Source organism: Giraffa tippelskirchi, chromosome 3 (genome assembly GCF_054371585.1).
Source record: "Giraffa tippelskirchi isolate mGirTip1 chromosome 3, T2T-mGirTip1v1.2.pri, whole genome shotgun sequence".
In the NCBI taxonomy this organism is placed as follows: domain Eukaryota; kingdom Metazoa; phylum Chordata; class Mammalia; order Artiodactyla; family Giraffidae; genus Giraffa; species Giraffa tippelskirchi.
The window spans coordinates 152,316,847-152,336,844 of record NC_137277.1 but is presented as its reverse complement, the minus strand read 5'-3'; the positions used below and the strand labels follow the sequence as shown (position 1 = coordinate 152,336,844).

Below are 19,998 nucleotides of genomic sequence, written 5' to 3'. Positions count from 1 at the left end.
TTCTTGAAATCTATCATCAATAAAAACTGTAAAGAAAACACACTTAATCCTTCTCCACCTCCTCTTGATAACTGATCTTTCATTTCCAGGTTTGGGGACCCTTCTGAAATACAGAAGGGTCTGTCTGAAATACAAACACGCCTCCAAGAGAAATGAGCTAGACTTTCTTCTGAAGAGCTGCCCCACCCAGGGCTCAGAGGTCTGTGTCACATGCCAAAAGGAACAGCATAAATGTTCTCTATGTGTTTCAGAGGAGTCCAGCCCAGCCAAGAGGGAGTTGAACTCAAGGGCAAACGCCTTTAGGCCAATCTCCACACATAGAGGTGAGGCTGACCCCATTGAATTTTTAGCTACTGAGCCTGTCTAGCAAGTTGACAAGTGACTTCTTTCTGCATTTGGTGAATACCTTACACCTGGGGCAAATTCATTCCCAACGAGAAGCAGGCAAACCCAAGCCTGGACAGTTCAGAGCAGGTTTTCTCCTACATGTGAGAGGGAAGTCTAAGGGATGGGCCAGGCCAGGTCAGATAAAGCCTTCAGAGGTCTTTGGACCATGGATGAAAGGATTCAAGTGACACCTCTAGACATGACTGAAATCAAGGGACTATTAAGTTCTAAAGTCACAAAGGTCTGATTTACCCCCATAATGACTACTTAGGTGTTTTAATTTGACATATAAAAGGTCAGATTATTTCTGACCTTTGTATCTTTTGTTTTTTTTGTTTGTTTTTCTCATGTGCTTTTGTTTGAGGCTTGCCAGGTGGCACACTAGTGGTTAAAGAAAACCCACCTGTCAATGCAGGAAACGTAAGAGATGAGGGGTTCAATCCCTGGGTTGGGAAGATCCCCTTGAGGAGAGCATGGTAACCCACTCCAGTATTCTTGTCTGGAGATTTCCATGGACAGAGGATCTTGGCAGGCTCCTCCAGTCCACAGGGTCGCAAAGAGTCAGACATGACTGAAGAGACTTGTTTGCTGGTGAGCTAAGTATCATCTGATGCTGCCTAGGGGTACCTGTTCCTGGATCAGGTAAAGGGACTCTGGACCGGTTCACTTACAATTCTAAGGCACTCTGCCAGTTTCAGAAGGAACTCTCTTCTATAGGACCCAATTTAAGACAAAGCACTGATTCCTTGGTAATACAATTTTTAGGAAGTATTTATTAAGAAGGAGTAGCAGACCTTTTAAAAAAAATCTGGTCTGCCTCCTAAGGAAATTCAGCTGGAGTTGTTTTTAAAGGAACACTGTATGGCCAGAACTTGAAAATAATCGGATTGTGGTGGTTTACTTCACAATGGCCAGGTGACACCAGCCACAAACCTCAGGCTGTTCCACACAGAACAATCAGATCACTGGGTGTAACTGAACTGAAGGTAAAAGTCCTTATCAAAAACGGGGAACTTAGGCTGACTGGATATGGGACTGGAGCATCAGGTAGTTGTCAAAAGTGGGCCTGGGGTAAAGGGACCAGACTACCGGGGTGGGGGGTGGGGGCGGGGGGCTGATGTTAGCAAAAGAGGGGATGCAAGCACCTGGATTCTTAACTCCCTGTGACTTTCCTGTGTCTCAGTTTCCTAAACTGTAATTCCGTGAATGGCCTGAATTAAGTGTGTCATTTTCAAAGTTCTTTTTAGAAGTGTTTGTTTTTCCCTTGATCAAAACTGTACCCAGAACTCCAAAGTGCAAAGCCACTAGAAATGAAGCTCTTCTTGGGTGTGGGCCCAGAGGGTGACAGAATCAGTGCAGTATGCCTGCCTTGAAGCCCCTCCCCGCCTTTCTGATGGAGCTTCTCTATAAGGACTTCAGGGCTTCCTGGAACTGAGTTTGAAACCCATTAGATCTCAGTTCCCTTGTTACTTTCAAATGCCACAGAAAAGAGACAAGTACAAGGATTAGAAGACACTATAACTACCGCACAATTGCACTCATCTCACATGCTAGTAAAGTAATGCTCAAAATTCTCCAAGCCAGGCTTCAGCAATACATGAACCATGAACTTCCAGATGTTCAAGCTGGTTTTAGTAAAGGCAGAGGAACCAGAGATCAAATTGCCAATATCCGCTGGATCATCGAAAAAGCAAGAGAGTTCCAGAAAAACATCTATTTCTGCTTTACTGACTATGCCAAAGCCTTTGACTGTGTGGATCACAATAAACTGTGGAAAATTCTGAAAGAGATGGGAATACCAGACCATCTGACCTGTCTCTTGAGAAACCTGTATGCAGGTCAGAAAGCAACAGTTAGAACTGGACATGGAACAACAGACTGGTTCCAAATAGGAAAAGGAGTCCGTCAAGGCTGTATACTGTCACCCTGCTTATTTAACTTATATGCAGAGTACATCATGAGAAACGCTGGGCTGGAAGAAACACAAGCTGGAATCAAGATTGCTGGGAGAAATATCAATAACCTCAGATACGTGGATGACACCACCCTTATGGCAGAAAGTGAAGAAGAACTAAAGAGCCTCTTGATGAAGGTGAAAGAGGAGAGTGAAAAAGGTGGCTTAAAGCTCAATGTTCAGAAAACTAAGATCATGGCATCTGGTCCCATCACTTCATGGGAAATAGATGGGGAAACAGTGGAAACAGTGTCAGACTTTATTTTTTTGGGCTCCAGAATCACTGCTGATGGTGACTGCAGCCATGAAATTAAAATACGCTTGCTCCTTGGAAGGAAGGTTATGGCCAACCTAGATAGCATATTTAAAAGCAGAGACATTACTTTGCCAACAAAAGTCCATCTAGTCAAGGCTATGGTTTTTCCAGTGGTCATGTATGGATGTGAGAGTTGGACGGTGAAGAAAGCTGAGCGCCGCAGAATTGATGCTTTTGAATTGTGGTGTTGGAGAAGACTCTTGAGAGTCCCTTGGACTGCAAGGAGATCCAATCAATCCATCCTAAAAGAGATCAACCCTGGGTGTTCATTGGAAGGTCTGATGTTGAAGCTGAAACTCCAATACTTTGGCCACCTCATGCGAAGGGTTGACTCATTGGAAAAGACCCTAATGCTGGGTAGGATTGGGGGCGGGAGGACAAGGGGACGACAGAGGATGAGATGGTTGGATGGCATCACCGACTCGATGGACATGGGTTTCGGTAGACTCCGGGAGTTGGTGATAGACAGAGAGGCCTGGCGTGCTGCAATTCATGGGGTCGCAAAGAGTCGGACACGACTGAGTGACTGAACTGAACTGATATATATACCTGAGGGCACTTGATGGAGAAAAACAGTCTCATTTCATCCCCAAATAATACATTCACAGCACAGTCTCATCCTATTACCATAGCATTGTTTTTATTTAATTATTAGTAGCAAAGAAAAGAAGAAGCTCTTTCTATGACTTCAAAAGAGAGAAGGTTGTCACTTTGTTAACTAGCCTTGTATGCAAGTATGATCTCGCCACTGGAAACCTGTGTGACCTTGGGTAGTTAGTAAACCACTCTGAGCCTTTATTTTCCCATCTATAATGAGGGAAGTGGTGCTAAAGGTCAGTTCCAGTTCTAAATTTCATACCCTGCATAACTATGGAAGGGGAAAATCCTATAACCCACAGATGAGCCTCTAATTAAAAAGATTCTTTACCCTCGTAGACAATAAGATATTTATGCAAGGTGTTGATTTTATTTCATCTGCTTGGTAAGCCTGAAACAAAACTCTAGGATTCTTCAGTGAATGCATCTGTCTTGCATTATGGAGAGTTTAAATGTCTCTTTCAATCACATTAGCTCTACTGGTGCGAGCTTCTTTTCTTAACTGAGTCTGTGGCTGTATATTTATAAATATAAGGCATACACAGTTCTGTGTCTGAGCTTCTCAACAATGATGCATGAAAAGAAAACAGAGAAAGAGTTTCTTCCAATCTCTCACACAGATCTTCTAAGTCCTGTGCTCAGGGTTTGAACCAAATTTTGCTCACTAACCTTGAATAAGCTTCTTTTAAAGTGATCTCTGTGGGCTGAGGCTGGATTTTGTTTTATTCAAAGCGACATCAGCCTGTCACAAGATAGTCTCATAAAAATCTGTATCTTGGCTTAAGCTGGGAAGAAATGAGCCAATCCATCAGCCCAGGAATGCGGCTGTTTGACCACTTCCTAAGGCAACTGGGAAGGGATGCAATCTATTCAATTTATGGGGCTGGGTGGCAGTGAGTGATCCACTCCTGAAGGCACAGCAAATGAAAATTCCTGTGAACTTTTGCAATGAGAAAGTTCAAAATCTGAATAAAAGAACTGTCTGGGAAGGCAGGAAGGAGGGAACTGGAGAATGGGAAAGGAAGGCAGCACTTGAGCGTGGAAAAAGGAGTGAGGAATGAGGCAAACTTCCTCTTCTAAAACACCTCTGATGAATTCAGCAAGGACAGAACTGGAAATCGGGCCTTTGGAATGTCTCTCCTCAATCTGGATTCTAAAAATGAACCTTCATTTAATCGTTAAAATGTAAGTTTGATGTGATTACCTCCCCTGACCTCGAATCATGCCACCTGTGGTAACCTTGTTATTTGTCATCTTATATCATAAACAAATGCAATTCCAATAGGGCAGCCAATATAATATCATTAGTTGATATTTATGTCCACTCTTTCCCAGCCCTCATTGCAAATGAAATTTTGATGCCATTGATGAGAGATCTGGGATTACAATTCCTGACCATTTCAACAGACATTTGGGGAAGGAAATAGAAGAAGAATAATTTTAGGGTCTCTCCAAAAGGTAATATAATTGTTTTCATTTATTTTGATTAACAGAAGGCTTCTGTTGAAACATTCATGGCTCCCCATTGGTTAGTAAATGAAATCCAAACCCCTTGGCCTAGCAATTTGGACCTTGCATTTGGCCCAAGCTATTATTTCCAAACGTATTTGCAACTATTTGCTTCCACACTGTCTAAATGGCCATTTCTGAGTGTTCCCAAACACTCAGTGTTCCCCAGTGTTCCTTCTCTGCTCCCTTTTCCCCTTCCCCTGCTATGCCTTTCCCAGCTCTAAACCCATCTAAACTCTCAATCCAGGCTCACATGCCACCTCCACCCTCCCTGATCTCCCAGGAATAACCTCTTCCAACTTCTGAGGCTGAAGCTCTTTAGCATCTTCTAAAGTGTGACAGAGCCTTATCCATGCTGCTGGACCACCTGCTCATCTTTGGCAAACCTTACAGCATCAAACCCGATTCTTTGCCAAAGATCATACTCAATGAGGCTTGATGAATTAATGAGTTAATAATTGACTAGGGTAACATCAGGTGGTTCAGTGGTAAAGAATCCACCTGCCAATGCAGGAGATGCGAGTTCAGTCCTTGGGTCAGGAAGATTCCCTGGAGGAGGAAAAGACAACCAATTCCAATATTCTTGCCTAGAAAATCCCATGGAAAGAGGAGTCTGGCGGGCTACAGTCCACGGGGTCACAAAGAGTCAGACACGACTGAGCACCCATACACACTGAGGATAATACCCAAAGTATCAGTAGCTATCACAAATTCTAAGAAAGCCTGATCACAAAGTATTCTGTGTGTCCAGCCTCCACCCTTCCTTCCCAACTCACAGCTGCTATTAAATGCAAATATTTTTTATTGGTGAACCAGGAGTTTAGAGGACTTGTCTGGGATAATAATACCTAGTCATAGATCAAGGTAGAGCTAGTGTGAACTTATAGGACACAGTAACCTCAGATAATGATGACAAAGTTCAAAGAACATTACACTTTAATTCTAATAATGGTAAAATTAATTTTATCTGAGGGCTTTCTTACCTCGTCATTCCATCCCTCCATCCTCCCAAGGGCAAGTTCTAGATATTTGTTTTCAGTGGCACCAAGAAGCTTCAAAGTCCTACTTCATCACTAAACTCTTGCTGGGTTTCAGCTCACTCCTTTCTACCCATCCTCCCCGCTCAGCTCCCTTCCCCTGGCCCCCAATATGCCTTTTAGGCACATCTGTTTTATTTTTCCCCTTTATCAAAATAATTTTTGCCACTTGGTCCAGTCATTTGCAATTCCCTTTATCTTCTTCACTGAAAGACTGGCCAGAACCCAGATCCCTGGCTATCACAGGATCTTGAGAGGCAGTGAACAGGGTATCAACTGGCTGTGTGCATTAGACTGGCCAGCAGCTCCATCCAAGGCATGCTTTCCTTTTGTTATTCCCAGCCCCCTCTTTTTTTTTTTTTTCTGGATTAGATCATGACTCTTTTATGAAGACCCAGAGGGAAATGGGATTATTAAAGAGACTTGCTGAGTAAAAGCTATTTTGTCTTTATGACGACTTTTTTGAGTTCGGCTGCTGAGGGGCCTTACTGCCAGAGTAGAAGTTATTACACATTTGGGGAGCCCCTTCCATGAGGCGTTTCCTGCTGAGCATGCTTTCAGGGATGAAGGATGGAAGAGGAGGAATGGAAAGGAGAGAGATTTAAAAAATCAGTAGAGACGAGAACACTGAGAATGGAAAACCAAGGCGAAAAAAAAAGTGTAAAGAACTGATGTAAATCTAAGATGAGAATCCAGCAGAGAACATGCATTTCTGAAGAACAGGGTGCAAAGAGATGAATCAGATGCTTATAAAACCAGACAAAGGTCTAGTGGGGTAAGAGCTGAGAATGAGTAATTATTTACTGATTTTTTTAAAAAAGAACAAACTCATAAAAGTAACATAAACTTACCACAAGGGTGTTAGCGTGCTTTCTGTCTTTCTATGATCACTAGATACTATTAACCCCACTGAAGCTGTTTTGAAGATTAAATGACTTTCGAACAGGCGGCTTAATATGTACTCAACAGTACTCTATGTAATCTGAAATAGCCCAACACCCTAGAAATTGGTCAGCTATTAGTATCAAACACACTTACAGATAAAGACTCTGAGGTACGGAGAAATCAGAGATTCAGGATCACTGAGCCGTCAGGTGACTGACAGGAGGTCTGGCTCTAACGCTTCAGAAGCTAGGAAGTCCGATGAAGGTCTCCCCAAACCTTTCAGTGACAAACTTATTCAATAGCATTTAGAGACAGACAAATGTTTTGCCTGTTTGAAAACTCCTTTTTCTCTCCCAGTGCCAGGAATCTCTGTGTGAACAATGAGAGATGTGTTCGAGGCTGGGGTGTGAGTGGGCTGGAGGCACTTAACACCTTCTTCACTCCCAACACACAGGCACTCTGTTCCTTGTCATCCTGGCCTTCTTTGCTGCTTCCTGGAAACCAGGGTGTCTGTTTAGGGGGAGGGTGTGGCGGGGGTGTAAGTAGATCACTCAAGTCTGAAACTATGTGTCACAATATCAGAGGGTTTTTTTCTTTTTTTTTTCCTGGCAGTTTCCATTTCTCTCCTGTCTCCTCAACCCCAGTCTTCTCCATCCTAAATGCCACGGTTGTTATTGTTCTACTGGAGAGGAGCAGCATTTTCAGAGATGGGGGATTTATTTTTATAGCACAGCTGGTCTGCCAAAGGTCACATAATTTGGCAATGTTCCCAGTGGTTAAAAATTAATTTCTCCTTATTAATACAACCAAGGTCCCATAGGAACGGAGCTCAGCCTTATCTAAACTTGACAGCTTCCTAAACCTTTAGAAGATGCTTTCTCCTGGAGGGCCAGCCACACTACAAGGCCACTGTGTCCTGGAATCCAACCCTACTGATTCCTATTAGGTAATGAACCCATTAAGCCCTTCAGCCATTTCTCATAGAGGCAGCTAAAGCTTTGGAAAAGGCTGTAGGTTCTCCAGGACAGACGTTCACAATATCTTCCAGGAATGGGTTAATTAACAACAACAACAAAAAGTTAATGCCTTACTTGGAAGGAATCATACAAAAACTTTTAGGGATCGAACACAAATATGACACACAAGGAGGGTGTCTCAAAGATTATCCACTGGCAAGTGATGGTCAGATGATAAAATACCTCAAATATGTTAATGATATTACAAAGTACTGCCCAGACATCACTTTTCAAGTCTTTTCTCGTCAGTGCAAGAAATTAAAAAGGTATTATGCTTCTGCTCCATTTTTGAAAAAAAGAGTCTTGTCTCTAATTTCCTAAAGTCTTTCCAAACAGGACTTTTGGGGAATATATTCTGAAAACTCTTTACCAATGAACCTGGCTCTGACTTCTGTCAGCTCAGAACTGTCTCACACTTGGGTCACCCCAAACCAGCTCATTCTCTTGACTGCTTTAACAAGTATTGAGGGAAATGACAAACACCAGACAGGGTCCTCAGAACCATCCAGCTCCTGGTGTCTCTCCCAACTGACCCCACACAGGCCTCTCCCCAGCTGTTATTCGCTTTCATGCCTCATTGCTTATGAATTGGCATTTGAACTCCTAGTCTCCTCTACACTGCGAAGGCAGGAACTGGCCTTTCAGGTGCAGAACGTGAAATATACAGTAGGAGATGGGAGCCATTTGGTAGACAGCAGGAGTCTTGTCTAGATAGTCCAGGGTTATAGTCACTGCAGCCTTCCAACATTTCGTTTTGCCAACTGGGTGCTCTGTGGCTTAATCTGAGGTCTCCTCAGCATGATATAAAAGTCCAGACCTGCGGGGCTGCCTGGGCAGTCACAGTTGTACCAGGCACAACTTGGACAAGAAGGGGCGGCTTGCCCTGGAACCCTCGTGGGGAGCGTTTCTCTTTCCACTGTTTTGCACTATGTGCTCTGCTGGCAACTAGCACCAGCTTCACTACCTCCAGTGGCTGTTTATGGGGTAAAGTGGAGTTTGGTACTCACTGAAAGCCGGCAAGAGACCAGTCCCTAAAAGCCTAGAGCAGGCCGTCTGTGCCAAATCCAGGAGTTTATAGTTCTACTTGCAAATGTTTATGCCTGCCCACAGTCATCGGGCAATATAGGGAGACAGAAGAAAACAAAAACCAAAACCCTCTTCAAACTACTCTCCCCCCGGAGCCTAGACGGTGGTTGCCTTTTTCGGGATTTGTCTGAACCCAGACCTGTCTCCCACAGCCAATTTACACCTCTTATCTGATCATCCGGTCCAGACGGAAGGCTGAATTGACCGCTTCTGCCAGGGACCATGGCAATGGTGTTAAAACTCAACCACAGATCAAAGCTCTCCAGGCAAGGGGCTGGTAGGAGTAGGAGGCGGGAGGCGGAGGGGTGGGGGTAAGGTTGGGGCGTGAGGGGGGCGGGGTTGATGGTTACAGGGTCCGGGTTCTTTTGGCCCCAAGTGGTGAGACCCGAAGGCTGGGAAACGTCAGGGCTGGGAGTTACCATCATCTGAAGGAACCCATTGTCAGTGCCTGATGATTTCCTGAGCAAAACCCAGTTCCCCGCAGACCACGAGATTAAGTCTAGCAAAGGGGAGTTTCGTGGCCAGGCTGACCGTGAATGGCCAGCGCCAGGGGGCTCTCCTCGCTGTCTGAAACCGAAAGGAGGGGAGGTGGTGGGAGGGAGGCGAGCGGTGAGCACCGGCCAATCAACCCGAGTGCCGATCTCCTTCCCCTTCCAGAGAAATTCAGCCGGAGCCGCAGAAGCGGTGACACGGTGGAGCCGGAACCCCTAAGCTTGGCTGGGAAAGCTGATTACCATCCCCATAACCCCTGGTTCCCGGAGGGGCGCGCGGTTCCTTCCAGCAGCCCCGACCCCGGCAGCCCTGGACCTCAGCTCGGCAGATGCTCCCCACTCAGCCGCCGGGACTTTAGCTCCGCGGATGCCCCCCACCCAGTCGCTGGGCGCCCGGGCGGGACCTGGTGGGAAAAACGTCTGTGCGCTAGCCCCAGGCGAAGGGCGGGGGCAGCCAGTTAATCACAGCTCGCCTAGCCTCCATTAACTTCTGTTGATATTAAAAAGAAATCAATCAGTGAAAATGGTGCCTTGGCCGTGACTATTTCTTTTTCTCCAGTGGAAAAGCAAAGAGCGAGGCGGCGGCGGAGAGGAGGCGGAATTCGCCGGCGACTGCAGAGGATTCTCCCAGGCCGAAGACCACAGCGGAGACTTAACTTTCTGGCAATGGGCAGTGCTGAGGAAATGCCGCAGGCTTCTCCCTGGGGGTGTCCTTAGTGTGGAGGAGGAGGGGACAAAGCTGGAGGAGTTGGAGGCGGCCCACTTAACCGGGCTGGAGCTTCGGTTTTGCTTTCTCTGGGAATATTTTTGCCTAATAGAATGTTTATGGATCGCTCGGCTCTGTTTCTGCTGCGTAGCCCAAACAAATCGATGCGGCGTTAGAGACGGCGCGGGGTGGGGGGGTGGGGAGGGCCGGCTTGGGGGCCACCACGTCCCCACCACGTGGAATGACCGCGCGCCGCGTGCTCTTCACCTGTTCGCGCGCACCGGCGGGCGCCCGGCGCGTAGCGCTACTAAAGTTGCGCGCATTCCCGCGGCTCAAGCTGCCTCGCTTCTGCCTCCAACCTCAGGTCCGAGTCCCACCCCGGCTTTCCGCCACCAGCTCGGCCAGCGCTCCGGCCCCCAGCCCCTCTGAGCCGGCTCTCTTGGGGCGGCGGGGGAAAGGCAGCGCAGAGTGGAGTGCAAGAGAGGGCGCTCCCCGCAGGGCCTTCGGAGTGTCCCCCAAGTCCCCGAGCGGGGGTAGGAGGGTGGCGGCGCTGTGATCCGGCAAGGCGGCCGGCGTGGCAAGGACTGGGGCAGCCTAGTGCGCGACGCCCACTCAGCTCCGCCACTGCGAGAGGCCACGCGCCGTGGCCACGAGGTTATTTGCTCAATTACTCCCCGGCTTGCTCCTTCCTCCCTCCCCCCCACCCCACCCCACCCCACCCCACCCCACCTCGTCAGAGTGGGTTTCAACCGTCATAGCAGGCTGGGCCCGGCCCCCTCTCGGCCGGCGCGCACAGGGTGAGTCAGAGGTCTAGCTCGGCCTCGCCCTTTGCTACCCGCTGCCAGCTCCCCCGGTGCCAGTCGGCTGTTCAGACCAAAAGCCCTAGCAGCCCGCGGTTCGCGATCGCCTTTTCCGGGCGCTGGAGAATATCCACCCCGGGCGGGTCCCAGCTCCGCGTCCCGTAGGGAGGTCCCACCCTGGGTCCGAGGCTGCCTGAGGCCTCAGAGAGGGTGACCAGCCCGCGCTCTCGCCTCTGGGCTTCTCTAGAAGTGACGCAGCGCGGCTCGGGGCTGGGGTGGGAGGGGGCTCTGCGGAGAGTGCGGGAGGCAGGTGGCAAGCCGGAGTGGGTTTGAGCGGGTGTCGCGCACACACGTACACACTCCGCGCAGCGCTCGGGGACAGATGTGAGAACATCTGGGGTACGAGATGGCCCCTGGGTCTTTACGACCCCTCCCGCTCCGCACAGCACACAGAACCTGAAGTTGTGTGTGTGTGTGTGCGTGCGTGTGTGTGTGCCGATGTGTACGCCAGTGTGCGCGCGCTCGCGCACCCGGGCCTACCAGAGTCCGTGCCTGAATACATAATGTACCGTGGGCATCTTCGCCGCGCGCGCACGCGGACACACACACACACACACACACACACACACAGCAAATCACACAAACTTCCATAATTTATGCCGCTTTCAGGTCTGTGGGAGGTAATTTAATTTCGCCTCAAGCTGGGAACTTAGAATTAAGAGAACGGGGAACAGAAAGCCACAGGAAATTTCCCCAAGTGGGACCTGCACCCATCTCTTTGATACATTTGCAGCTGCTGTGAAGACCAGTTATGGCAGAGAAGAAAGCAGCAAACGTGTGGGTCTGGAGAGTAAGGGCGTTCACGTATCTTTCTTTTCCTCAATAAACACCCAAGCTTCAAGTGAGGCGCGTGCCTGTGTTGGGGAGTGAGAATCAGAGTCCCCGGCTCCCGCAGGATCCACTAACCCGCTGTGATGGGGAGGACCCGGGCGGCTGCCAGGGGTTCGTGCTACCGCTGCGGTGGCAGCCTTAGACTTGCCTCCGGGTAAGGGCACTCCAGGAAGCCCTTTTCTCCTCTCTCTTTTCTCTATTTCCTCCAGGGATGCTTTCCCCACTCTCAATCACCTGTAGCAGCTTTTAAGAGTTTTGTCAGATTCCAGAGACTCTTGTCAGAGGGGAGAGAGGCTCAGCCCGGAGAGAGTGGTGTGGGGAAGCAAGACAGTGCCCCACTGGATTTTCTGGAACCAGAGAGCCCTTCTCAGAAAGAGCAGTGCCCCTGGCCAGCCTCCACTCTTCCTCCCCCCACCCCCACCCCCAAAAAAACACTTGCCCCAGACCATTCTGGGCCTTGCAGTGCTTATCTCTGCAGTCTGTCCACACACCCTTTTTGGCAGTGGTTGAGAACAAATTCTACCCAAAAGTTTCTAACCACTTCACAAGAGTGAGAGACCTTTGAGGGCCATGCAGTTTGTTTTATCTAATACTAGTTTTAAAAAGAACATATGATTTAGTTCCCCCAGAAAATATATGGAGGCAAGAAAGAGAACTGGATGGCCAACCGCCTCGGTTGGCAGCAGCGCCCAGCCCGGAGCCCAGCCATGAGACAACTTGCTCCATCAGCCAGAGCCCAATGATTCGGAGGCTCATCCACACATTCTGCAAAGAAGCCATAGCATTGGAAAACCCAAACTAGATTCTTGTATTTCCCAAGCCCTTCAGTTAACATTGCTCAATGTAGCTAAGTGGAGGGAATGCAAATGATTTATATTTCGCTGGCTAGGTTGAAGAAACTCATGGGAGATGTGTTCTGCTTCAAGACAGGGGAAGAAAATTCCCCAAAACTGTAATGCAAAGGCTTTGTAGTATTTTTAAACCTTTGATTCAGTCCATATGTGACATCTGAACACCGCCAAATTCTGTCTATGTTTCAAAACACACACACAGTCACATACTCCTAGCAGGAAAGAAAAGTTGGGTTTTAGCAGCGGTGGTGGTACAGGGAGGGCCGACTGGGATCTCTCTCTAAATTATTCAGTATTGAGCGATCCTCCTTTCTCTTGCCATTGCGTGTGGCCCCCTGCGTTAGCAGTTGTTTTTAAAGGTAAAGGCATGCTGAAATGAATACAAAAAAAAAAAAAAACAACTTTCGGGGGGGCTTACCTGCTTGGCCTCTCACTTCTTGTCCTGAAAAGTAGAGAGCTAGGAAGATCCAGGTGAGAGGAAACATATCCATTTTGGAGAAGCTTTTCTCCAGAGCTGTTTTTATAGATTTCTTGTTTAATGATAAGTCTTTGTGTTTTTCGCTCCCTTGTGTTCTTCCTTAGTGTCCTCTGCAAAGGTTCCTACCGGTCAGTGTTTCCCTCCTGAGTCCTGGCGGCCTGTCGTCACCTTTCTTCTTGCTGGGTCCCCACCTCACCAGGAGGAGGGTAGCTCTTGAAATCAGCAAAGAGGGAGCAAGCCGGGAAGAGAGGATGGGTTTCCTCTCTTAAAAACAAAACGCATCTATGTCCTCTCCAGTTCCTCAAAGTATCATTTCCTTTATCCTACAACATCCCGAGTATTTCCCGTTAGCCAAGCGTAAAAAAAAAAAAAAGAATAAAGAATAAAAATACAAGCCAAGACTTGCCTTGGGCATCACACGGCCCCCAGGCAGCTGTGTGATCTCAGAGGCTTACACTGACATACATCCCTCGGCACTGGGGACCGGCACGCGGGCGGAGGCACAGACCGCCGGACGGCCCGAGCGCGAGGCGGCCGCCCAGCTCTTGCCCTCGCCGGGTTCCCCTAGCGGGAGCCTCCCCTAACAGCTACACCCGCTTGGCCAGCCACGCGAGGGGAGTCTGAGGAAGGAAGCTGCTGCTGCTGCGGCTGCCGCTGCTGTGGCTGCTGGTGGTGGTGCGGCGGCGGGGGCGGCTGGGATCGCCTGGGAGTGAGCGAGCCCCTCTCCGAGTTCGCCCGCGCCCGCCCTCACCTCTACCTCGCCCAGCGCCCGGCAGAGTGTCTGCGCGTCTGAGGATGTGCTGGGGGCGGGCTGCAGGCTGGTGCCTAGCTCGCGTTCTCCGCTTCCCCTCCGGCTCCCCCCGCTGCCTTTTCAGGCCGAGCAGCATGTGGATGTCAGAGCCGCGGCAGAGCTATCCGATTACGCGCCGGCTCAGGGCCCGCCCCTTCTGTGTTCCTGATTAAAGAGGCAGCCGCGGAGACGCGCGGCGCAGAGGCGAGTGCCGCGGCACCCAGCTCGGGCGGGGCGGCGGCGGTTTTCCCCCGGCAGCGGCCGGATCAAAGTTAAGGCAGCTCCCCCCTCAAGCCACCCATCTCCCACCCAGCACCTCCCGCCCACCCGGGCACCTCCGCGGCCGGGTTTCGCCAGGCCTCCCGTGCGTAATGCCCTGCAGAAGGAGCGCCCCCGGGCATCTCCCGGGCGCGCTGCCCTTGGCCGTTTGGTCCCCGTCCGAGGGAGACTCCGCGGGAAACGGAGGAAATTCTTGTCCCCCCGCCCCCTATTCCCCGACTCCGGTGCCACACACGTAGAGCTCAGGACAACGCCACGCGCAATGGCGTTACAAGAGGAGTTGGATGGCGTACGGTGTTTGGAGCAGGGAACCAGGCGGCAGCTCAGCCATGCGTTCGCACAGGCAGCAGTGCGTGGCGGCGACACACACGCTCAGCCCTGGCTGAATAAAACCCCAAACACTCCTTGCGTTTACTACTCAGATCCTTTGTTGTCTCCCAAACATACTCCTCTTCTCTCTGCGTGAGGATTTAGTTTTCCCTGCGTCCCTAACTTGTAACTATCAGAAGAGGAAAGACGTTCTTCAAAGCAATTTTTCAGGTAATTAAATTGGATTCCGCCAAGCCTCCAAAAATGTCCAGGTAGGAAGACTTCTCAAAATGCTGCAGAAACTACTTCTCTTCACATTTTCCCCGTGGAAATGTGGTCACACCGCCGAGAGAAAGAAAACAGCATTATGCCAACTATTTTTTAAATGGAGGCGTGAAAACTGTTTAGAGGGAGCCTCGAGCTAACAGTTGGAAAAACACTTGTATTTTTGTTTCGAAGGATGTCTTTGTGGGCTCCAAACTGTCTTGCTTCACTAGGCACCTATTACTACAGTATCATAAAGACTCTAACAGAAACAGTCTAAACATTGTGCGTATACCTTTTCTGCCACTCCGCAGATTAAGAAAAATAAAGTTTTGGTGACAAGAAACACACACATCTGACTATTCCATTTATTTCTTTGCTTGTGCTGGTGGATTCTTCTGGGTGGTTTTCCTCCTTATCTGGACTTGCCATTAGCTTTGTTTATCACTCTTAGTGTCTGAAAAATCTGTAACTCCCACTTAACTGTTATTTACACTGAGATAACCAAAACAAAATTGAATCAGAAGTCATTTGCAAATAGTTGCACCAAGCCGTGCAAGGACTTTACGGTGCTATGTAAATCCACAGGCTGCATATCACACTGTTAATCTTAGATGCCTGGCTTGAAAGAGCATTTAACCGAGGCCTGGTGAGTTCTTCCAATGTGCATATCCCAGACTGGCCCAAAGGCTACCTCTCATTCCTTTCATTTTTTTCCCTCCTCTCCCCTTCCTTCTTTCCCTCCTTTCTTCCTGGCCTTGAGAGCACATCCATATTATTGAAAACTCCAAATTTACTATTTTTTCCTGTTTAAATGTCAATTGTAAAGAAAGACCACTGCTCCCCCAGTGTTTAATGGAGTAAAGAGGCAGTTTGGAGTTTGAACCTCAGTTTGAGATCTCAGCTTCTGTCATTGCCAAGTTACTAACTTTGGGAAAATATCTACAGTGACAGAGAGTCATTAAGAATTATGTCCCCCTACCAACCAACCTAGCAAGTGCTCAACAAGGAAGAATTCTCTTTCCGATAACATTATAGCCAGAGTTCAGATGAAGGGAGACAGAAAGTAAAAGTAAACTGAAGCCCATTGGGAAACCGTAAGAATGAAATTCTGAACTTCTGCTCTTCATGTCTCGGGCTGAAGGTCCCCATGAGGCTGCTTTGGGCATGTGGTATGGCAGGGAGAAGGGTCAGTTTCAGTATTCCCTGGACTTGATTTCCAGTATTTTAATTTTACAGAGGTATCATTAAGAAGGAGCTAACTCACCTTCTGGGAGTCCTCAGAAAGTGTTCCAAGACTTCTAATCAGTCCACTTGAGTCAAGTCCTGACTTCCTTCAGTTGGGTAGAGAGGGTGTCTTTGGTTCAGAGCCCTGGGGACTTCCAGCGCAACCAGGCCATTTTTAATCCTCTAGGGGGCAGCACTCAATAAATAATTGTAACAGTACAAGCAGTAGCTCTTCTGGTGGTGCTTTTATGAGACTTGAGGAGCCCACAGCCCTTTATCAGACCAGGGGAGATTCAGAATGTGACCAGATCTCATCAGTCCACTGTGAACAAGAGCCCATGGACTCAGGGAGGACTCAGAATTGCTTTAATTCAGGACTTCCTAGGACTCTTGGGAACAAAAACCAAATCCTACCAGTGCCCTCTGAAATCCAGTCTTTAGGGAAATTCTCCAGACCAGGACTGGCTCAGACCTGCCAGCCCCAGTTTTTGTCAGGACTAGAATCTCAGGGGTTTGGCTGCAGTTGTTTTGCTTTCGACCAGAGGTGCAGGGGGTGAGCCAGGCACCATACTTTTCATTATTTTGTGAGTCCACATCTTTCACTCTTGTGAGTCCTATAGAGCATCAGTCTCCAACTTTTTTAGCACCAGGGACTGGTTTCATGGAAGATAGTTTTTCCATGGACTGAGAGGAGGGGTTGGTTCCAGGATGATTCAAGTGCATTACCTTTATTGTACACTATTTCTATTATTATTACATCAGCTCCACCTCAGATCATCAGGCATTAGATCCCAGAGTTTGGGGACCCCATCATAGAGAAACTTGCCTACTAAAGACTAGTGGCAACAGTTAACAGCTAACTAGTGAAGTTGAGATTCTTGGTAGAAGCACTGACTCACCTAGGACCTTTTACATCATTATCCTTAATTGTGAAATAATAATAGATAATCCCATCCCACATTCCATTCCTTTGACAGGAAGGGATGTGGGGAACAAAAAACGGGTTTGTAAAAGATTGGAAGAAAAAGCTGTAGCCTAGCCACACCCCTAAGGAGAGATGGGTGTTTCCTGTTCGATAGTCCCAACCCAAGGTTACATCCAAATCACCTAGGGCGAGTGTTAAATAATTCAGATCCCTGGGCACCATCTTCCTGCAGCTCAGATTCCTTGCGTCTGGGAATCTGCATTTTTAACCCACGTTTTAGGTGATTCTACGTAAATGTTCATCAGACTGGAACTGAGGAGCTCTGTTCTGAGACACTGTGTTTGCACATAGTCTTAGTTATATGCACTTCCATCGAAGGACTTGGGCAGGTATTTATTTCTTCACATTTCCTCTCCAGGCGCTTTTCAGATAGGAAGCAGATGATTCAAGTTTCTGGGGAAAGTCCCCAAGAACATATTCCCTAAAAATGCTAGAGTGGTGGTATTTCCAGCTTTGCCTTATGACATTTATTTAGGAGCAATAGCAAAGAGCCTTTTGAAAACACCAAACCAAGCAAGGGATTTGCAAAAACATGTTTAAAATACGAGCTGGTGGGGTTTATGGAGCTGGATCCAGCCCTGTCACCACCCACCCACTGAACCATTGGTTGTTACTAGAGGTTTGTTTCAGGTATAGTTTTCCATCTGTGTTCATCGTATTGTGCGTATTAAATGCTCGTAGAAGCATGACTCTGCAGGAGGTATGCAAGCAAGTAAGACATTGGGGTCCTGTCTCCTGAGAACACAGGATCTAAGAGTTCCAGAAATTTCAAGCTTCCACAGTAGATGCCACCTGTCACATGGTGCTTCCCCTTATCTGAGCCCTGATATCGACAAGCTCTCACCCCAGAAGGCGGAGATGGGAGAGATAATTGAGTCTTAATCTGTAATTCACCACACTGCCCTAGTTAATGTTTAGCTGCATCTGTCTCAGAGGCAAAGCTTCAGTTAAAATGTAATAGGTCTTCATTTTTAATTCTCTCTTTTGTTTGAAGCTGAAGTCTGGGTTTCTGGTCAATAAGTTTTTTTTTACTACTCACTCTTGAAATAATCAGCATTCTTCTTTATTCAATACATTTGAACACTACCACGTAGTTACTATTTGATATTATTTTGGTGCATTTCCAGAATCCTCACAGATTTCCATAAAGCACTGAGATCTCCTTCACTCTACTGTATGTGTCGCTCATCTCTTTCTCAGACACAGTCACTGATCAGGTAGAAGGAAGACTTATGAATGAAATAAAGAAAAAAAAAAAAACAAGTGAAATGTGCAAAATTCATTCAAACATCTCCAGAATCTTTGGCAAAGAAAACTAAAGAAGTCGTATTGCTCTTACTACTCTTTGTGGTTTAAGCATGGGTCTACTCTCCCTCAGATACACTCATTTTTATACATTTGAGACATCACTCTCGAAAAGGATTCCATCAATCCTTCACTTTAAAGCAGCATTCTCCAGGCACTTCCTTGGCAGTCCAGTGACTAAGACGCTGCACTCCCAATGCAGGGGGCATGGGTTCAGTCCCTGGTCTGGGAACTAGATCCCGCATGCCTCAACTAAAGGTCCCACATGCCACAATGAAGATCCAGGATCCAGCATGCTGCAACTCAGAACTGGCACAGCCAAATATTTTTATAAAAGCCATGTTCTCCAATACAACCTTCTGCAATGAAAGAGGTATCAATGCTTTACACGTGGTTGTTAGGCACTTCATGGCATAGACGGGGAAACGATGGAAACAGTGACAGACTTTATTTTCTTGGGCTCCAAAATCACTGCAGATGGTGACTGCAGCCTTGAAATTAATAGACGCTTGCTCCTTGAAAGAAAAGCTATGACCAACCTAGACAGCTTATTAAAATGCGGAGACATTGCCGACAAAGGCCCGTCTAGTCAAAGCTATGGTTTTTCCATAGTCATGTATGGATGTGAGAGCTGGACCATAAAGAAGTCTGAGCACCAAGAATCGATGCTTTTGAACCGTGATGTTGGAGAAGACTCTTGAGAGTCCCTTGCCTACAAGGAGCTCAAACCAGTCCATCCTAAAGGAAAATCAGTCCTGAATATTCATTGGAAGGACTGATGCTGAAGGTGAAGCTCCAATACTTTGGCCACCTGATGCAAAAAACTGACTCATTGGAAAAGACCCTGATGCTAGGAAAGTTTGAAGACAGGAGGAGAAGGGGATGACAGAGGATGAAATGGTTGGATGGCATCACCAACTCAATGGATGTAAGTTTGAACAAGCTACATGAGATGGTGTAGGACAGGGAAGCCTGGTATGCTGCAGTTCACGGGGTCACAAAGAGTCAGACATGACTGAGTGAACAACAACATTAGGCGTTTAAAGTATGCCTAGTGTGGCTGATAATAGAATTTTAAGTTGTACTTAATTTTATTAAAAAATTTTAATTTCCTAGTCCCTCAAAAAAAAGAAAAAAAAGAGAGATTCCACATGATGTTAAGGCTATTAAACAAATGCAACTGCTCAGGTTTAGATAATCAAAAGACCAGAGCTGAGCATTTCCCATAGAAGCCCTAGAAATTCACTCCCTTGTTAGTCTCCGAGGCTCCCTCACTTTTTAACCCAAAAGGGAATCCCAGTATCAGCAGAGAAAACATTCGAAAATGTTTGGTTTCTACCTGTTGAGGAAGAAAAGGACTGGCTTATATTACTGTCTATTACCCTGTGCCCCTTCTCCGCTCTCTTGGACAGTTTTTCCAGAGCAGTCACCAGGAACCAGGTCTTTCACAGTGCTCTGGGCTCTTGGCCTCAACTCCAGCCCTCAATGGAAAGAAGCAGGTTGGGGCAGCAGAAACCTGAGGTTAGAGCAGATGGACTTGCATTCTCCGCTGCCCTTTGGTGTCCTTGAAAAGTCTGATAACCAATTTGGAACCAATTTCCTCACGTGTAGGAGGAAAAGTCATTCAAATCAACATTCTTCCATGACATCCACCCTTTTTCAGTTTTTTTTTTTAATTTGTCTTGGGATCTTCCAGGACTCCATCCACATTTGTGAATTTAAAGCTGATTTTAGTCTTAATTTCATAGCCATGATCAGTTATTAAAATTGATAATCCTTTATCCCCCAAGAAAATATAAATGCATGAGGCTTATAAATGGATGAGGCTTAACTGG

General features: G+C 47.5%; 1 protein-coding gene and 1 long non-coding RNA gene across 14 annotated transcripts in view; one reads left to right on the top strand and one right to left on the bottom strand.

The window, feature by feature from the left end:
- NRP2 (neuropilin 2) overlaps nt 1-14,349 on the bottom strand; it is a 121,423-nt gene extending 107,074 nt beyond the window's left edge. For all 13 annotated transcript variants that reach the window (XR_014078976.1, XM_081577749.1, XM_081577750.1 and 10 more), the window contains exon 1: nt 12,945-14,349. Coding sequence is in view for 12 of the 13 variants with exons in the window: in XM_081577749.1 (XP_081433875.1) it covers nt 12,945-13,017 (73 nt within the window). In the remaining variant the exon portion in view is untranslated. The remainder of the gene's footprint in view (nt 1-12,944) is intronic.
- Nucleotides 6,361-9,802, top strand: LOC145541399 (uncharacterized). Its single transcript, XR_014078978.1, has 2 exons — nt 6,361-9,053; nt 9,445-9,802. It is a non-coding gene; the product is annotated as an uncharacterized LOC145541399 (long non-coding RNA).
- Nucleotides 14,350-19,998: the final 5,649 nt, after the last annotated feature.